The sequence below is a fragment of the Pyrgilauda ruficollis genome, unplaced genomic scaffold (assembly GCF_017590135.1).
Source record: "Pyrgilauda ruficollis isolate IOZ18807 unplaced genomic scaffold, ASM1759013v1 scaffold251, whole genome shotgun sequence".
NCBI classification, from domain to species: Eukaryota; Metazoa; Chordata; class Aves; order Passeriformes; family Passeridae; genus Pyrgilauda; species Pyrgilauda ruficollis.
In genome coordinates this window covers 72033-93253 of record NW_024523834.1, presented here as the reverse complement: position 1 = coordinate 93253, position 21221 = coordinate 72033, and the positions used below count along the sequence as shown (strand labels likewise).

General features: G+C 43.3%; 1 protein-coding gene across 1 annotated transcript in view; it reads right to left on the bottom strand.

Moving 5' to 3' along the window:
- CCBE1 (collagen and calcium binding EGF domains 1) overlaps positions 1–21221 on the bottom strand; it is a 96044-nt gene that overhangs the window by 15563 nt on the left and 59260 nt on the right. Inside the window, exons 3-5 of the mRNA XM_041471003.1 lie at positions 9061–9113; positions 3812–3946; positions 2962–3099 (exon numbers count right to left, since the gene is read on the bottom strand). Of these exons, the coding sequence (XP_041326937.1) occupies positions 2962–3099; positions 3812–3946; positions 9061–9113 (326 nt within the window). The remainder of the gene's footprint in view (positions 1–2961; positions 3100–3811; positions 3947–9060; positions 9114–21221) is intronic.

The window sequence follows — 21221 nt, the reverse complement described above, 5'->3', positions numbered from 1 at the left end:
GCTATCTCACCAAATGAGTTCTATCATTGTGTTAGGAAATGTTGCTGAAAGCAACACACAGTCATGTGGAGAAACTGCCAGAGCCTCTGCTGTTGGAAACCTAATGCAATCCCACCAGAATCTGTGGAATTATATGCAGATTAAGAAGCGGTGAATTTGGCCTTGTGTTTCATTATAAAACCCAGTTTATCCTCCTGAAGGATGTGACACATGGGGCTGACAAGTACAGATAAAACAGGGCTGTAACAATCCATGGAGACAAATGCTGGGGGGATCAGCTAATGTTTGGGAAATGTCATACCAGTGAGATTTCTGCAAAGCTGGCTGGATTGACTTGTCGGAGGAAGAAGTCCAAGATCCTTGTGTGAGCAAGCATGAGCTGCATCTCAGGAGAGAGGTGGAATCCCCCTAACTCATACCAGACAGAGGTGATGACTTGCCCGGGGAAGGAGTCATCCATCAAACATTTGCTCTACCCCCATCCAACCCTGTATCAGGACCAAACTATGAGTAAGGTCAGAATAAAGTGTGGATAAAGCCAGAAGTCACCTAGGGCAGGCCAGCAGAAGCAAAAGGCCATTAGATGGAGCCACCCACACATGGTGCAGAAACTGAGGTCATCTACCAGGGTCAGCTGAGCCAACACTGGGCAAGGCACTTACGTAACTTGTTCCCATTGCACAGACCTGCACAAGGAAACTGAAATTATTCTGAACAAGGCCTAAAGCAGCCCCATTTCATAAAGGCTCTCAGAACACAAAGTCTAGCTTACACTTGATGGGAGTCCTTTAATCCTGGTGAGATGCTGGTGAGCCCTGTGGCACCTATTGCTAAGAGATCTGCTTGGGGCAGTGCTGTGTTTTCTTTGTGTATGGGCTCGGAGGCCATGCCTGGCTGATGCTGGAAGAGGAGGAGATGCTGGCAGGGGAGAGCTCTGCGGGAGCTCTTCTGCAGGCGGTCTTTGCATGGAGGCTCTCGAGCTGATCATCTGTGTTGTATTATCTGGGCTCAGCCTGCTGAGATGGTTTCATCTGCCTACTTCTGCATGGGTAGCTGCATTGTCTCCATCAAATGCGACTGTGGAGGCAAGAAAAAATGCTCCCTCTTCTTGTGTCCACTAACCAACCCAAAGCTCGCTGTCAAGACACTTACAGAGCCAAAAAAAAAAGGTGACCACATTACAGGCACTTACAGAACAAAAAAAAGTGTCTGAATTGCATCCTTTGGGCATGGAACAATGAGAACACGGCTGTATCTCGTGGGAAGCATGCGTCCTCTTTAGAAATGGAGAGGGCTAACGTGCTTTTGCCTCTCACACTGAATTTTAAAATAAAACGCGAATGTTCCGGCTGCGATGAAAAGCGAATGATGTGTTTATGAGGCGGCTGCTCTGGCACGGATGCGGTGCAGGGCTGGGGCTGGCCGCGCGGTGGAGCGTCGCCACAGCTGGTTCCCTGCACAGCCCTTCTCCTCGGAATGAGCCACGGACACGGCTCCTCGTTCCCACCAGAGCTCTGAAAATTCCTAACATTTATGTGCAGTACAGCGGGGTAACTGACCAGAAGGCATCCTTCTTTACTTCGCACAGCTGACTGGGAAGATATCTGGAGAGACGGTGGGTATTTCGTTCCAGATTATCTGCTGGAACTGACATTTTTATGTGCCGTGTACATTCACTGTAAAAATGGTGGTTTTCAAACAGTAGAATAATTTCCATAGCCTTGAATATTTTAAATGATTGGTTATCCTAAATGCTTTGGATATTACTATATAAAGAAATTTGAACTACCCAAAGGAATATTTTAAAAACCTCTCCTATTTGTAGGGAGATTATCTAGGTTATTTATCACATACATGCACACACACACACTCTGATAAGGGAAAAAAAAATTAAAACTACAAGGAACAATTAAAGTTAATGGAGTGGCTCCAGTTACACATTTTCAAATGAAAATCAAAGTTATAAATTGCTCTGGCCATCCGGTGGGATTTGGTTCACACTGCGATACCACATTCAGGCATTAATTGATGAACCTGTGGTAAGTCGCCATTCATCAAAAGTTGTTGGGGTTTTTTTTTCAGACCACTGTTCTCTTCCTCCTTTCTTTTCAAATTTTCATATGACTATTTATTCTGTAGTATTCTAAATGCTGTAATTTAATAACTAGGATGAGATCAAAGCCTTTAAAATAATTTGTGCACAGCACATGTATACACTTTGAACCAACAGTGAGATGCAAGAACAAGCCCTTATATTTACTCCTTTCTCATTACATTCCATTAAAAAAAAAAATAAATATTCCAGCCACAGGACACACAATTTGACATAATTGTAGGTCAGCAGCACTTGGTCTTGGTCCATGCAATTTAGAAATTGATTTAAGCAAGGCTCGGAAAATGTGTTGGACCCCCAAGCACATATTTTTTGAGCCTCTAAGGGCCAAGAGGCACAAGCCATCCAACCCAGGGCCATTTGCTACTCTCAGATGTGGGTGTGTAAACAAAAATTAAAGTTACTGAAATTATTTAATTAACAGGTGAAATCAATGAAAATTTTTAAGGCTCTTCATCTGGTAAGACTTTTTCCTATGTCTCCTTAACTCTGGACCACAAAACAGTTATAATCCAGGCTGGTATTGGAGCAAACTACGGCTTTCAGCAACTGGATCCATTACTGAAGCTGTAATGGTAAATTTCATTATTCAGCCATTCTGCCTCCCTAGGAGAAGATGCCTTCCACATCCTCCAGTGTACTTGTGCATTGGAGGAGAGAGTTTGGCAGGGTTGCTCCACAGGTGTTCAGCTGCCCAGTGAACTGCCTGGATACCCCAGGAGCATCAGCTACATCCCAGCTGTGACCCCCAGCTCCAAGTGTAGCACTGGGAGCAGTTCCTCTTCATGACAGACCAACCCTTTAGGCATCCATTTGACCCAGGACATTTAATCTGCACTAGCACCTGCCTTTATCTCCTTTGGTGCATGTCCTGCCATCCTCCTCCCGGACATAGCCTTCGTGACACTCGCACCTGTAGCTGCCCACGGTGTTGACACAGATCTGAGAGCACAGAGTCCCATTGCTCGTGGCACACTCGTCGATATCTGGAGAGAAGCAGAAATTAAAAATGTCCTGTAGCTGGAGGTTTCAGACCTCTAACACAATAAAAGACTTCCTTTAGAGGTAAAAAGAGATTTTGTGGTTAAACAAACAAGTAATTGGAGCACCACAATTGCAATTGAAGCTGGAGCCTTTGGTCTGGAGCTCTGGGCAAGATGCACTATTATTATTATTAACACACCTGGCATTTTATCAGTGAACATTGTTTGAAAGTCTCCTTGCATTGAAAAGCTCACAAGCAAAGCTCAATCCTGCAAACTTTGGCTCCCTGGCATGGCAAACCACGCAGGGCAAGGCAGGACTAGCCACAGCAGGACCACATGCAAATGATCAGTCCTGAATTACATACTGGCCATCTGAATCAAAACCAAGGATTAGTTTTAGTAATTAGGCCTAGTGATAATGCTTCAATATTCAGCATATATGGCTCACAACCAGCAGGAGGAATTAAAGGAAAAATTACATTAGCCCAACACTTCAAAGTCTTTGGCTGTGTAATTCTTGTTGTAGGTAATACCTCCTAATAATTTCGAGGGCATCTAGATCTCTGAATTCTTAACATAGTTAACCCCCACATTTCCTCTCTAATAATATTGAGAATGAGAAAGGTTTCAGATTCAGAGTGCCTCCTAAAAGACTGAAGGGAGCAGGATCAATCATTAACTAAGGAGGAGCTCAACCTGCTCATCTACCCACCCAGGCAGTAAGGCTTCTCTCTGTTCCTGTGCCTCTCCCGATCATAGCGGTATCCAGGATAGCAGGTGCACAAGACTCTCCCAAAATTATCTGTGCACTGCTGTTCGCAGGGAGCTTCAGCACAGACATCATAGTCTAAGGGAGAGAAAAACATAGTTAGGAAAAATACCAAAGTCAGTAGATGGATGATACTTAAATTGCAAACATTTCACCTCTCTGCTAATTAGTACAAAGTTGAGTTACATTGTTTTTAAGGACTGAAGGAACCTAGATATAAAGCATTAATGAGACATATGCAAAGGAATATTAAAATTGTAATTGCTATTCACAGCTTTACAGTGGTTAGACTATTTCTTAAATAGTTATATTAAACAGAAATATTAAATTACCTAAAACATTCTTTTCATTTTCTTCAACAGATTTTTAAGTCTGATGGCAACATTTCCTATGCAGAATACTGTGAAAAACCATGAGGTTAATTGCCAAAGCCAGGCAGAAAGTATGTCACAAGGATAAGTTAATTACATCACATGTTAATTGTTTGAAGCCAGATATAACCCTCCTAGCAAATAGTGCATCTGCTACAAACCCATCATCTCTCTTAATAGCTGCAGTGTGCAGATCAGGGCATGTCATTGAAATCCCAAAAGACTGAAGTCCCTGTTTGAAACCCAAGGAGGGAAAATCTGTTTCTAATTTCACTGCTGTGTAGCAGCAGAACTGAAGCCTCAGGGATGGACACCAGAGGACAGTGGGGTTTGACCCACATCCCTGTCCTGTCAGGGGCTGGATGTGGCTCCTGGCATGGTGCTGGTGGCAGGGCTGGGGGCGAAGGACAGCTCCCAGCCAGGGGTGTGAGGGTTTTGCAGCACCATGGGGAACATCTGCCAGGAGACACCAGGTCTTGAGTGGCATCTGGTCTCCAAACCAGCTCAGGCACAGCCTGCCCAAGGTCAGGTTTTACACCAAAGCAAGTGGCAGTTTCTGTGACCATTTCAGAGAGCATCACCCTGCAGAGAGCATCCACGTGGCTGTGACAATCCAGTGAGTGGGCCCTGGGGGCCACAGCAGAAATACCTCATCCATGCTCCAGACCAAACCTGTCCAAACAAAATCTAAGTGGTTCAAACAAGTTTCCACCAAAGCACTGTGTTTCCATATATATAATTAAAACTCATTATTGTCTCACCCTAATGACTAGCAGATACCTCTGGGTATGATGATTGTTCCAAACAATTAAAATGAGCTAAGAGATGGTAAAGCAAATGAAAACACATTTTCTGTGCAAAGTATATAGAGCACATCCCTAGCACTGGGGTTAAAAGTGACAGCACGCCAAAATACAGAAAAGTACAAAATGAGACTTAACAAGACGCTGTATCTCACACCAGAACCCCTTAGAAAAAAAATGTACTATTGGAATAGACATACTACTGTAACAGTGCCAAGCATTCTGTTTGTCACCTCCTGAATAAAAAGCATCCTTTCTTTCCCTCTTTCTTCACAACTTGAAGTCTGCCCACAGTGCTGTGGTGGTGAATGGCAATGCCAGGACCCCCTGCAGTAACCAGTGTCCAACAGTGTAGAGCCATGAAAGAAAAAACATAACTCTTGCTTTCAAACTGTTCAGTCTAGGGGTAGTTTGGACTCTTTAGGTGATGCTGGGCTGTAAACTCCTGTTACATTTGGCACTACTAAATAGTCCCAGCTTTAAAGCATTGCTGGTATTTTTCCTGGGCATGGTTGCAATTTTTGTTTTCCACTGAAACAAAATCAGAGAACAGGATGGTATGTCCAGCATGGGGGTGAATGTGCTGCTCCCTACCCAGTCTACTCACTCAGGTGTGGGACTTGGCCTGTGCCATGTTCAGCTATTCAGAGCAGAGGTAAAACAAGCTCCATAATAGATGTGCCCTAACAAAATCAGAAAACACAATGCTGGAAGGGGCCATCTCCCATCACAAGAGGAGCAGCTATGCATAAGCATTTCCTAGTTTTCCTTTTCCTTAAGGGATGGATATGGCTCGCCTAGTAGTCTACTACCAAGATGAAATAACCTTGCAGACAGAAAGCTTTTTACTCATATCTAATCCAAACTCCCTTTACAGACACTTAGGCATTATTTTTGTCCTCTTCTCCTCTGCCATAAAGAACAGTTTACCTTTCCCCTTGCAGCAAGTTTTCACATACCTAAAAACTCTTATCATGTCTCCCCCCAGCCTCCTTTTTTTCTAGACTAAACAATGCCAGTTCTTTTCATCCATCTGTCACCAAATTTAATGTAACCAGTCTTTGAACGTGTCCACCTCAGCACAGCTCCATCATGTCCATTGCCTCATTTACTTTCACACAAAGCTGCAGAACGGTCCAGGAAGGAAAAACATCCCTGCTGCTGTTCCCACACAGGCAACCCAAATCACACAATGGTTGTAGGCAGGTCCCAGGTACAGAGCTGTATCCCCAGGGCTTTGTTCCCAGGTAACATAACTTCCCTAGAAAGAGCTCTCACAGCTGAGATGAAACTAGGCAAAAGCTGCTGCACCACCTGTGTGTGCTCTGCAGCACTGGAGATGAACATTCCCGCCTGTGTTCAAACCCCTTGTGTGCCAGCCTAAGAAATGTGGTTTAAGGATGAATCAAAAACATACAGTGAGGATCAGGCTATTCCAGACTTTATGAAAATGCAAAAGCCAAAGCAGAATAACAAATGTCTCTGTATAAGTTTCACTGAACTCAGAAATGACAATACAGCATGAAAAGTTGTACCAAGGAAATTTTTGAAACAACATTACTAAGGAAAGAGCAGATCTGACTATAGTTGGCCTGTAATAGAGTATTTTACTCTGAATTCTTCCACAGCCAACACAGGAAACAAACCAGCAATAGGAAGGGTGGTCTCCAAAATAAACTGCTCCATACTGCATCTGTCCCTTCACTCTATGACACCATGAGACAGGACCCAAGACTGGACTTGGCTGGAGAAGTGTGTCTCCAAAGCAAAGAAAAGGAGAACACAAAGGAGAAAAAGGTGAGGAGCTGCTCTTTTTATCCATGTTGCTGAACAGGTGGAGCAGGAACAGATGCTGCAGAGAGAATCAGACACATGGAAGTAACTCCACTCAGTGTTTACTGAGGATCCCTGACCCTGCAGCTGAAAGCCACAGTGGGAAGGTGAGTACAAAACACACAAAAGGCAGAAACTGGAGGCACAGACTGATGCTCTACTACACTGATCTCTGTTTCTTTCCAAGGACAAATGAAAAATAACAGGACAAGAACCAATAATGGATGCGGACAAAGCCACAAGCCTTTGGGAAAGAATCTGTTTAAGGAACAGCTGTCCCAGAAGGAGATTGGTGTGCTCCCCAGGCAGCTATAAAAGGGTGGAAAAGGGAGGATCTATACCTCTGTCAACCCTCCTCCCTGCAGCCACTGCTAAATCATAGAGGAGACAGGGCTGGAACTACTTCTCACAGTTTCAATGTGCCAGTACTGGATTAAAAGGTGCAGATGTGTTCTAATGAACTCACATCTGTAATGCATTTATGTGTCTGTTTGGAGATATGGATTTCATACAGCTACTCTGTCAAGATTATGCCAAAACAATGTGTGAAGAGCCAAGTGATGTCTTGTAATAGAGTAGGTGAAATGAACACTTCAGTGAATCATGTTTCTTGTCGCTACACCAAGGGCTGAGATTGTCTCGGATGTTATAGCAACTGCTGTGCCTCTGAAGGCAAAATACAGATAAAGCTGAAAAGGGGGAATGGAGAAACAAAGGGAGAGAAGCAGAGAATTGAATTAGGGGCAGAAACTCTCAGGTTACTGAAATGCAGTTAAAAGACAGGATTAGACAAAGTCAGTGGGCACATAATAAAAGCTGCTTTCATAATCACATAACGTCTCAAGAGATGAGAATTAGAAGCCAAAGTAATAAATTGCCATGGCTCTCATTTTATTTTTGCTCCAATTAATTCTCTTGCTGTATCCATTATATTCAGAGAATAGCCAGTACATAAAATTCTTAAATCTATAGGAAATCTGGAGGCCAGAATGTAGAGTCCTGGCTTCTTTCCACCCTGAAAGGATTCAGGAATTCTGCCTCCAATACACACAACTGCCTCTTCCAAGTGTCTGTTTCACACTGGAGCTGTCACCCATATCACACACACTGAGACAAAACTCACAGCAAAACCATGGGATGAGGAACTATGTGGAGTACCAATTTCACCCAAACCCTACCCAGCTCCTCCAGGCACAGGGTTATCCTGAGCTGTTTCCCTCTTTTTTCCTCCCTGTCTCCACCCCCATCAATCCACCAATTGTTTTAGTGTTTCTAGCCAGCAGCAAAGAAGACACAAATTAAAAATAACAACAACAATAAACCCACAACAAACCCACAAGGATTAGAGTTTGGATTATAATCCCTTTTGGCTGGACACTATAACTCAAAACCAGCTGATTCTTCAGTATGTTGATTTGTCACTTTTTTTCCAAAATGTCACAGTCACAAACTGGGAAAATTCTCAGACCAAATCAAGACTTTCCATATATCATCAATTAGAAGAATGTGTTGTCATAGATCAACTTTTTAACTTACTTGTTGTAAAAAAAAAAAAAAAAAATTTATAAAAGTTTATTGGCATGTTGTCTCTGGGCATTTGCTCCTGCCTGGCAGCTCCTGGAGCCCAACAAATTCAGAACCAGTTTCATCCAAATCAGATACATTTTTACTACTGCATACTGAACTATCCTGATTGAATCTGCATCTTCCTTGCCCCTGGTGACAAGGAAGCTGCGCCCATGGGAAATTGCAGGCAGGACTAACTCACCTACTCACCATCTCCCTGTGCACTGACAAGTCAAGTCAGCTGTACCAGAGCAGAGGGATAAAAGGGGAAAGCCATCATCCATGAAAGGTGCACAGAGCGCTCCCAACTACCCAGCCAAGGGCAGAACATGTTCCTCTGTCTGCAGAGCAGCAGGTCATGGCACAAGATCTGTGCAGCCACATGTACTTAGGGGAGGATCAAGGCTTGGCATGCTAAGCAGCACTTTTGGGTGTTGTTGATCTTTCATTTTCCGAACAATTTCTGGGAAACGGCTCCTCCCCACACTGATACATGAGATGTGGCGAAGCCTGTGCTTCTGTCAGGTTGCTCATCCAAACAGACAATGTGGAGAAGACTGCAGATGGGGAAAGACAAAGGCATGGGGACATAACTTGTAAGAACAGTGAAATCACATACCTTCAGGGATGCACTGTCCAAGAACAAACTTATAACCCTTACAGCATTTTTTCCTGAAAAACAATAAAATAAATAAATGAATAAATAAATGTATTCTCTATAGATTGGTGCTGCCTTTAGAAACAGCCATAAGTGGATTGTGGATGTGATGAACCAAACAGGACAAGGATCCTGAGCAGCTGGAGCTCAGCATTACAGAACACAACAGGGAAGCACATCGTCTGGCCCAGGAAAAATTTCACATGGCAGAATGTCCAGTCACCTCAGGAGCCTGGGGAAGAGTACCCCAACACTGACCCACCCAACATCCCAAGTAATTTCCAAAAATCCGGCTCTCTTGTGTTGTCTGGATGTTGTCCAGACAGCTCAGTGCTGCCCAAATACACAACTCTGGTCATGCTTTTCATGGTACAGTCAAGGCTGTTTTCAGGTGTCTGTCACTACAATGTAAACCTGCAGAAACAGGTAAGTCTCAGTGAGGAGTACACAGAGGATAAATGTTATCAGTCATTCTCATCTTCTAATACACCTGGAGGAGGCAAACTCAATATATTGGGTATTTCAACTGTTCCTTATATAGTCTCAGGGACAAAACTGCAGTGTAGAATAGGACCAGACATTTTTTATGTGCCTATGGTACAAAGAAAGTCTGAATGCTGAGAAATTACTGTTTCTGACACACTGGCCTGTAATGACATTTAGGCATCCAGCTAAACCTGCTGGTTTTCTCTCCAGGCAGCAAACCACATTAAGTCACCAAGGCTCCCAGCAGCCCTCAGGAGCCTTTACAAATGGCTGCGTCCCTTTTCATCCTGAGAGTCTCTCACTGCAGGGACCTAGTGACTTTCAAAGGGTCCTACGTTGGTGACTACCAGGACTGCTGAAAAATAAAAAAAGCCTGCTGATCAACGCATTATTACATCAAGTATACATGAATCTGAGGGGAAAAAATCCCTGTGTATTTTACAAATACAGTTTTTTCATGTTTTGTGGACATGCTGAAATATTTCCCAAACTGGGAAACCATCCATTTTGTCTTTTCCTTTGATTCAATAACTAATGCAGAAGAATGCTAAAGCCACGTCAGTCAATGACACTACACTCCCATGGACAACACGTAGCCATCACAAATCATCATTATGATGAATATAAATTAACTATCAGTTGCAACTGATGGCTTAAAACAAACAATGCATTTCTCCAAACAATGTAAAAACAAACTTTGGCTTATATTTTACCCTCTTCCTTAAGATTAGCTGGAATATAAATTATGCTTAATGAGCATTGAACATCTGAAGAGGAAGCCTTGCTTTGTTATGCAAACAGTGGTGCCTCATTAGACTTCTCTCCAAACACTGCTGTGAAGTTTTATCTGCAAGACAAACAAATGCAGGAGGAACGAGTTCAAAGGTGCATTGGGGAGGCTGTTCATATGCTGCAGGCCCTGCTGATGGCTTTCCAAGTGCACAGTGATCTCCTTCCGTCTGCAAAAGAAAAGAGGCTTCCCTGTAGATGCTCTTCAGAGGAAGATATAGCCCAGCTTGAGAGGGCTGGGAGATGAGCAAGGAGAGTAGGACATCCCTGCCATGAGATGCTGACTTGTGGGGCTGTGCCAGGCACAGGGAGCAGCAACTTCCATAATTTGTACCCTTCTCCATGGAATTCCCACCTTATTTTCAGGTTTAGGACCAATGAGACCTGTGTCAGCAGATGATGTGATAGCCTGCTCCTGGATAAGGGGTTACCTGCTGGGAGCCTTGCAGGAGCTGCCTCTCTCCTCCCAGCTTGTCTGGTCATGGCTTTTGGCTGGATTCATTGGCTTTCTTGTGGATAAAGTGAGGTTTTATCTGCCTGGCTGGATTCTCCCAAAAGCCAAACAACTTGCCCTGATTAAACCCTTTTCCCACAGCCATACACTGAGAACCCATCACAGCCTAAATGCTGCCCTGGTACCCTGATATTGCCCCAAAGCAAGCACAGCCTTGTGCTTTAGATTTCACTTAAAACAACCAGAAAATCATGTTCCCCTGGCTGATATCCAAGTGCTTGCTGAAATCCCTCCCTTCAGAAACTTCTTGCAGCAATGGGTTCTACAGTGGGATGAGATGGTTTTGAGAAACAATTTCCTTGTTTTCAGTGTCCCTCTCAAATTTTTGTTCAAATTTTCCCAAGCCTTACTGATAAGGGGATTTTGAAATGTTTTCTCTAAATGTGTGAAGATTTTTCTGCATTGTGGAAGTTTTAAATTATACTTAAAGAAGTGTTTAGAAGAGGGATGCCATGCCTTCAGACCACATTCCACATGATAATCTCTTCCCAGTTGAAAGTTACAGATCTCTGCATTAGTGCAGCCTGTACTCAGCAGCACTCTTATCAGCTTGATTTTGGCAGGGAAACTGCTAATTTAGGGTCAATGCAAAGGAAATACAACACAATACCTGTTTCTCTGAACATTACATTGCAACCCTGGGATTCCTGCATGCTTTAGCTTTCTACTTTCTAAAGTGAAATCTGTCAAAATGATGGACACATAAGCATTAGCAAAGGCATTTTAATAGCAACACTCATTTTCAGACATCCAGGTCCAGGCTGACATGTCTAATCAACGTTGCACAGCAGCAATCTCGTTGTACATAATGAGAGGTAAGAAGGAGTTCCTACTGATAATTTTAGCTGCTGGATAACTTTCAGCAAGGTGGTTGTTATGCAGCTGTACCTGTGGCCGTGCATGAAACACAAACACACAGCTGTGTGTTTGAAGCTCCACCACTAAAACCTGGAGCTCCGGGGAAATTAAGTTGATTTGTTAACCTGAAATCTGCTTTACAAAGTATGAAGCTTCTGGCAGACTTTTACCTGTTGTTTAAATGGGGTACTTCAGCAATTAAAAACGCAGTAACTTTTGATTCTCATGGAACCTTTACTCAGGAATAAGAACAAGCCCAAACTGACAGAGGGTTTGGGGCACCATGATTTTGATTAATGCAACATTCAGCTTTTGTGGTTGTAAGAAAATCCGTAGTGATAGGGACACCCCCAAAACTAAGTCACCCCTTATTTTTTCTGGTGTGTACCTGCTGGAGAAACAGGGAGATATTGTGTTCCTACCCTCCGCTCTGGAGTCTGAGATGTTTCTAGAAGACTAAATGCCAGAAGACGGGATTTAGGGTCAAAATTTTGTATGAATAAATATATCCATGACTAGGCAAGTGGCAGACCTGTCTTTTTTTTCCAGGATTTGTGGCCTATTACCTTGCAAACTGAGAGAGGAGCTGAGTTTTCCAGGAGCTCCCCTGTGTCCCATCACCCAGCACACAGGGATGCACCAGCACAGCACCCCTGCCCCATCCTGCAAAGCAGTAGCTGCTTGATAGCATCGCCTCAGACAGGCTGGACAAGAGGCAAGATGGGAGGAATGCGGCTTAATTAAGCCACTGCTTTATTAAGTTAGCTTATCTGGCAGCTATCAGCAGTAAGTCATCCAGCAAGGACCATGTTTTTTTCCCATAATTGCTTCCACCTGGCGCAGAGCTGCCGTCACCCCAGCCCACCTCCTGCTCTGCACGGGACACCGCAGCGACGCCGGAGACACCGACCAGGGCATGCTGAACCCAGAAAATAAATACTCTGTGTGAGAGGGGAGGGAGTCACTCAGTCCTACAGCTGCTGAAAATCTTCAGAAATGCAAACAATAACAGGATAAACATTTTAAATTATAATTAACCTGCATCTGTTTGCAGTAACATGGCAGTGAGCTGGGTTATAACAACAGCTGCTCCGTGCATTTATTGAGGTTTTGGAGAGGCAGCTCTAAATCTCTGCCATGAGTCATGGTGAAAAAGATACATGATCATCATTTAGTGATTGAAAAAAGGGAACACAAAGGGGAAATGCAAAGAGAAGATGAAAAATACAAGTTTTATACTGGTTTCAGACTAAACATAATATGTTAAGGAAGCTCTTGCTAAAGATGTCAAAAGTAGAACGAGAAGAGTCTGCTCTAAGAAATATTATCCTCCTAGGAGCAAAGCAGACACAGAAATCTCTATGCTGAGCCTGAAAGTGAGTTCTTAGGATAAAATATTGCCCTTGCTTTATCCCTAAAATGCTGCCAGGCAGTCAGTCTCCAGGCTGACTCCTCCTAGACAGAGGTAGCTCAAGAAGAGGAGCTTTACCTCCCATTCACTGGGGCAGGAGAGCACACACAAACTGTTCCTAGAGCTCAGCTGAGGCCTGAGGTCATGCCACTGGAAGATGCAGCAGCTCCATAGGTGGTCAGGCAGGTCAAATCCTTCCTCTCCAAAACACTCTTTCTCACCTATGAATATCAGATCAGTTACAATTTAGGGGGCAAAAGAGATGTTTAGGATTTCATACAGATTTAAACAGATCAGCACTATTCTTTCAGGTTAGTGCAGGTAGAAAACAACCATAATACACTCAAGAAATGTCCTTAATAAAAACCAATTTCCTCTTGGGAAAGGAGAGGACTTTTTTCAATACCAGACTTCTTCAGTCTAAATTGTAACTTGAAATTAGAAGAACTTGTCCTGTGTTCTGAAGACCTGCCAGTTACACCTGGCACGGTGTTTTCAATTGCACAAAGAGTCTTTTTTAGATCCCTCTCCTCATTGTTCCTGCCCAGTGTTTCTTTTTTGATCACCCTGTCTTTGAGAAATAAATGGTGCAGCAAAAATGCAAATATAAAATACAGAAATGAATGTACAAAATATAATTAGGCATCTATAAATGCAAGCCAGCAAGGTACACTAAAAACAAGCCTGAAAAAACCCAACCAACCAGAAAACTCACTTTTCTTCTATATGAAATCCAAATGAGCAACAGGTTTGTCTGCCAAAGCACGCACAGACAAAGCCCATCTGCAGCACAAGTGCAGCAGCTCAGTAGCTGTGCACAGTTTCGCCGTAATTCACATGGAGAGAAGATTTATGTCAACATGGTGTAAAACTGAAGCAATGCACTTTATTTTTGTTTGCCTTTCTGTGGGACACATACCGAAATCTTGAGTAAGAGGGGATGGCCTCCCTGCAGACACTTGCTCAGCATACACTTTGCCATGATTTCCAGACTTAGTCCTTTTTCACAGTTTTGTAAAGAGATAATTTATGTTCACACTGGGTGTAATGCAAGGTCCAAGGCCAGCCCAAGCCTTTCCTGTCATCGTCCCAGCTGAGGGGGAATAACCCAAATACAGTGAAGTCTTCCAATACTGCAGCACCTATGACTGCTGGGGATACCTGTGTGTTTCTTTATTTCTCTTAACTGACTGATCAGAGTGGGATTTGCCTGAACAACCCTGGGGAACTCAGACCTCTGAGAGCAACTCACTGCTATTTGCTAGCTGATTTCTGTAGAAGTAAAATTTTCAGTGGTAAAAGCATTGCCTGAAACGAAGTCTTGTTTTTTGTTAGCTATTAAAGTCAAATAATTTTGCCTACATATAATGGTTTTCTTCCCCTTAGCAGGGAAAAAAAAAAAAAAAGCACCCTGCTATCTGCTCTTTTGCTTAACTCTGGCTATTAAGACAGATACCAGAAATGAAATCACATTCCAGTCATTGCTAATGGGAAGGTTTTGATAAGATTCACAGTTCCTGGACTCCTCTTGTGTGAACACAAGCCAGGGACCAGATCCTCCCCTGGAAAAAGCCACATACCTCTCTCGACTCTAAGGAACTGTGCCAGTGCTTACCCTGGGAGACCCTGACTGATGCTCTTGAAAGCTTTCAGACACGCTCCTTGGCTGCTCCCTACTGTTAACTGACCCCTCCCCTCCTCCAAGTGCTGTTTCATGTCATCTTTTAATGGCCAAAGGGATTTGTATGGTGGCAGAGCATAAACTGTAGTTCTTTCTTCTCAGAAGAGACCTTCCAAACCAATGTGATGGTTTACAGCCCCTGCAGAGCACAATATTCATGAATGCTTGAAGCTCATTCCTCTATAAAAGAGAATAAAAATACTTTGAGGTGTGGAAGAAGCCCTCTACCCCACGTGGGTATCAGTGGGGCTTGGAGGTACTGACCTGCATGAAACGGAAAGATGCACAAAAACCAAAACCTCACGGGTCTGGCAAATTTAGCCACCAACAAAAAAGTATGTTATTTTTGTAGGAAACCCTGCACCTCTGTTCTCGATGGGCAGATGCAGGACGCCTCTCCCAGGGGGGTTTGTGGTTTTACTTAAGTAAACGAGATATAGTGAGGTGTTCAGTAGTGGTTTCAAACAACATCAAGGCAGGGTTGTTCCCCCAACACATCTCCCTGCATCAGCAGATCAGCACTCCCAGAGGACCATCTTTTTTGGACCTTCTTAGGGATTTGGGATGGAGAGGAAGGGGTTGATGTGAAAACCCTGCAGGCAGCCACAACAGAAAAAAAATTCTCATGAGCTTCTGCTCACTGCAGAAAGAACTGGCAACTAAACCTCAGCTTTCTATCTCTCTTTTAGGCAGAAGAAAAAGACCTTTGGAAGCATTTCCTGTGATCCTCCCTTTCAATGTGTAACTTAAAGGTGCTGTTGTTGTGAAACAAAGATGCTGTTGGGATTTCCATGTGAGCCACAGAGACCACGTTTCCACGCTTTCGGGGAAGCCATGACTCTGTGCAGCAAGGCCAGAACCAACATTTTCCCTGGTCAGTTCCTGGCCCAACCAGAGCCACGGGGCTGCAAACACATTGACCAAGCACAGGTTAATCAGCATCTTTTTCCGCAGAGCAAACCAACTGGCAGCACTGTAACCACCAGGGCCTGTGTCTCACTTAGCGTACCAGTGTCCAAAAATTACTAAATAAAATTCTGCCGGCGAATGTCCCCTAAGCAAAGAAGGAAACTCTCAGCAGGAAAATGTTACGCAACTTTGAAAAGGTAATGACCTTGGCCACCACTGGAAAAGCCATTTGTTGGATATTTTACATGCATGTAAACATCATCCTCGAAATCACATATGAGATCCCTTCAAGTGCTAGACTGTACTTTCTTCCGTTCTTTCCTGGATTTTTATTTCATAGCTGTTTTTTCATAACACAAGGGAATGCTCATGTGGTTTATCACTAGACAACATGTCAAAAATAGCAGAATGATTAAATAAAAGGCTTTTGACTGTTTTCATCTGCTTAGACTCAGCTGTCAGCTTTGTCTTGCTCTCTTTTCTAACAAATTTCTTTTATTTTCTGGCATTGTACCAAGGAAATGATTTTGTTTAGTTTTGCAGGTGAAGTTGGTATGGATTCTGCAGAATCAAGTCAATGTTTGACAGGTATGAAATCTGAGGGGAAGAAAAAAAGGAATTTGATACAATGATAGCACTGTTTGCATTTAATAAAAGGTCTAATGAACTGGCAAAGCATAATGCATCATCATAAATATATAGTAATTTCTACGAACAAGTAGCCTACTAAATATCAATTTAGATGATCCAAGATTAAGCCTGAGTTTTAAAATAACTCACTGCTTTGAGATTTAAAGCATGAGAATTGAGGAAAAGTCTTTTTTTCCACCATCTCTGTCTTCCAATTAGGAGACTGCAAGTCAAATTTCCTTCCAAGTCTGTAAGTAGTATGTTTTGCTGATGGCACATGTTCAATTATTTATCTAACCCAAGGTGAGCCAGAGTACAGGACTAATCACAGCACATCTGTCCTGTCTCTTGGATTTTTTTAAAACTTCCACGACTCTTCATTTCATAGCTCCAATTTCCTACCAAGTGTCCATGTGATATAGAGAGTAATAAATTCCATTTCATGAGGGCAGGCAGAGCCAGAGCGGTGCTGCGAGGAGCTGCACTCATGGGCTGGCTGCTGTGCTGGTGCTCGGTCGCTGGAGTCAAGCAGCAACAAATTGCTGGCAAGCTCTCAGACTTACTGAATCCAGTCCAATGCAGCCCTGTTTATATAGCATCTTTCATCAACAAGATCACAAAAATGCTGCATAAGCAATGTCTAATAAACTCCTTTAGGTAAACAGCAAAAGGAAAGCGCCTTTTACGCACGCATGCACAGAAAAGCACATCACACAAACTGTGCCAGGAAGTCAGATCTCTAAAGCTGGATCTCCAAACAGGACATAAATCCCAATTAACCTTCAGAGACAAGCTAGTCACTCTGTCTACATTTGCTTACTGGTGTGCTGATATTAAAGGGCCTGATCCTGTTTCTGCCACAATCCCTGGCAGCTTTGACAGGAACATGTGTCAGATTGGGAACAGGCTCCAACCAAGGCTCAGGATGGTGGGTGCGCACATGCTTAGCTCTGAGGATGTGCTACAATTGGACTTCTTGGAAGAATAGCTCCAGAAAATCACATGGGCATAAACTTGATCAAGTCTTGCTGACATTTATCTTCAAAACAGTTGCAAGAGGCTTCGTGGTTTTGATGGATTTGGGATGAGACATGGACCACTGCTCCTGTACTCCCCCTGGGGTACAACACCCATGTACACCTTAAACCATCCATCTACACATCCCTAGACACAGACCCAGACACTTAATCCAGATATTTAATAGATCTTTTAACTTGTTTTTTGAATGGTTTTTGAAAATTCCACTCCAGGAAAAAGGTAAGTAAATAAGTCCAGCCAGGACAACACTTCCAACTTAAACAGTCTAGAAGTGGGGAGAGCCAAACACGAGTCCTTCAGCTTTCAAAGAAGTCAAATAGCATGGAAAAACACTTGAAGAAAGATACATCTTTGAGCATCTTGCTCTCCACACTGGCTCTCTGTGATGTCCAGATGACATTGTGGTTTCCAGCACTTGGCTGGAAACTGACAGGAGGAGGATGATGTCTGCATTTGGATACTCTGCCTCTCTGTGGAAGGCTTACAGTGAAAGGACAAGAGGCATGCAGGGCACAGAGGTTTATGTGGAATGTTCCTGTTTTCTGGGACAATGTGAAAATCTCAATGGTCACTCTCCACACCATCTGTAGATAAGGGGTGTGTGATGGCTTCTCTCTTCAGAGCACACTTTGTGCAAAAGGCACAAAGCAATCTAATTTTATACATTGTGAATCACAAAAGGGTGCTTAACTACTCCTTATGCCTAAAGATTTTTATCCTTCCAGAACTGGCTTAGAGTCACTGGGGCATGACCCTGCTTCAGCGCAGCTGAGGGGACTGTTCAAGGCAAGGTTTCAGCCAAGAAACAGAAACAAAACCCCCATAATTTTAGACAAATAGATTCGCAGCATAATTTGAATGGCAAGGGACTTTTGGAAAGATTGTGATCCAAGTGCACCTGACAGCAGAGAACTGCTCAGAGACTTGCCCAGATGAGTGTTGAATGTCTTCAGGAATGGAGATTGCCTCACTTCTCTGGGTCTCTCTCCTGAGTGCTTAACCACTTCACTGCCATTTTCTCCTTTATATCTGCTTAAAACTTCCCTGCTGCAACCTGTGGCTCTTGTCTTGTGTTGTTTTGCAGTGCACCTCTGATGAAGGTCTGGCTTCATCTTCTCCATACCCTCAGCATGTCTTCCCTGTAACTTCCCATTAGTTAGTGGGAGACATCAATTAAATTCACCCCTTAGCCTCCTCCTCTCCAGACTGAGCAAACACAGATCCCTTGGGCTCCCCTTGCATACAATGTGCTCCAGCCCCTGAGCATCTTGTCTCCAGCTTATTGGTGAGTGCACGAAACTTCACATTACCAAGTCAAAAAGTAACACTAACAGGTATTCTCTGAAAATACAAAAAAAAATTGGATACAAACAAAGAACTAAAAAAAAAAAAAAAAAAAAAAAAAAAAAAAAAAAAAAAAAAAAAAAAAAAAGGTTATTTATCTAACCCAATAATCTGCTAAATTCCAATTAAATGGCAGCTTTGGTCTACAATCACTATTTTGTCTTCCCACTTCATTTCCAAATGGAAGTTTAAAAGAAGAAAAACTGACAAAAAAGGTAGTAAAACTTGAATGAAATACAAACAATACTATTTTTTTCATTAAAGTACTGTCAACAGAAGAGTTGGCCGGATATCATCACTATCTAAGCAACAAGAACTTGAAGTTGTTTTTTTAATATAATTTCAACATCAATAGCAGCAATGGAATTAAGTTCTTAGTGTAAGCCCTTGGAAATATCTATAAAGATACTAAAAAGATAATATTTCAAGTGTGTTTCACTGATCCAGATGTTTCTCTCTTTTCCCCCTCTGTTTTATTGTTCCCAGAGAAGACCTTATAAATGCTGAAACTGCTTATTAAGTATGCAGACTTAATGAATTGGACAAGGGAAGAAATAATTCTTAACATAACATGTTCACAAGTCAGACCCATGTTTATTGTCAACAGAGATGATAGCAAAATACTCTCTGTGCACAGAGTAGTCTCTTTTAGGACAGAATATTTCTCCATGAACCACTTCCAGCATACTGAAAAGATTAATTTCTAAGACAACGCAGTATGAAAGTTTGTTGAATTATGTAGTGATGCTGTACCAAGGCCCCAGTGCCAAGGTTTATTTTTGGAGCCACACATCTGCAGGTTATTTGTTGCAGGATGGGGTGGATGGAGTGAATCCTTAAACAATTTCCTAAGTAGAGAAGCATTGCTGGAACGAGCAGTTGTTTATATGGTGTCACTGGAAGGCCTGGTATCTGGGATGTGGCAGTGGTGTTGGAGCTGCCTGGAGAGCTGAGACTACTCCACTTATGCTGCAGTCAGCAGAGAGTGGGAAGTTCACAAAGCAGCTTTTTGATGTGGCACTCAGCTCCTCTGTTCAAAGTGGCAGGAGCAGGAATGCCATCCAGCCATGGGCTGCAGTGATTCTGGCACGGAGTGCGGTGCCCCCTCAAAGCCAGTGCATCCCACTCTTTAATTTATAAGCAACTGAGTGGCACTAAGACAGTTCTAAACATAAAAAGCAAAGCTATTTTCAGAAACTTCCCCACGTTTCCCCACCACGCTGTGTCCTACACAGGGCTCAGCTTTCAATCCAGCCTAAGCCAATTGCCTGTTAGCCATGCACTAATTGCAGGAGTGATCACATCATGCCCTAACTGATCAAACCACAGCCCCACTCCCTGTTTTTGTTGCCTAATTTAATGGGACGGCCATTGGCTGCTGCTCTTCTTTCTCATCCTGCTGCTGAAGTATGGTTTTAGCTCTGAATAACCTACTGAGGTTGAACAGGACTTCCATGAGATGCTGAAATGCTATTAAGAAAACTCACTCCCATTTCACTCTGTATACTTGATATTTGCAGCCATGTTCCAGTTAAAAGACTCTCCTCCCCCCTAGTCCCCTCTAACCCACTGCCTCAAAAATAGGGATGAGGTCTGCTACCAGGCAAGGTACCCAGGCAGCCTGAGGCAGGATGAAGAAGCATTTTGTACTGGACAGCTATGAAGCACTGAGAGCAAAGAGGTAGAAATGAGCCAAAGGAAAGTAGACCTGTTGTGGGGCAAAACCTTGCTGCTGGGACAGAGACTTTTGCTGAAGGCAAAACCTTTTGGGATGCACAAGGGAGCTGAGAGGAAAGGTCACAAACCCAAACCTGGACCCTCCCCTCCTCACCTGGGCAGTGAAGATGTGGTCCTGAGCTGGTGAGGGTGACTTGTGGTGGATGCATGGAGAGCCTCAAGCACAATGAATTCTGAGAGGAAGCCTGATAGCTTGCAGCACTGTGCAATTGCCCTTGTATTAATTACACCTCCCATTAAAATGGGGTCATGTTTTCAGATACTGGTGCCTGCAGGCATTCGTCAAATTTGCATTACTTTACCCTCTCCTAAAACCAATGCACACTAGAGGTGACTCTCCTGGAGCTGGTGCAGCAGTTCCAGTTCCAGGCAGCAATTCAGAGCTACACGTGCTGGACTGACTCTGGCATTTGGAGCATCAAAATAGGCTCAACTTTTGGGCTCAGAAGTGAAAAAACCTGACACCAGAGTGAGAACAGAGTCAGGGTTATTGACCAATTTACCCAGGAAGATTGAGCAGGCCCCTCAGTTTGTTTCATTTCATCAGGTTTCCCCTCCCTGCAGATCGTCCTGGACAATTGCCCTGTGCACCAGCCCAGTTGTGACATTCAGTGGTTTTGTCTGTGACTGCAAGGTCTTTTCAACTCACTTGCAAACGTTTGTTTTCTTCTAGTGATGGGACTTTGCTTTGTCTGCCTTATTTCCGTGACCCATGATGAGGGCAA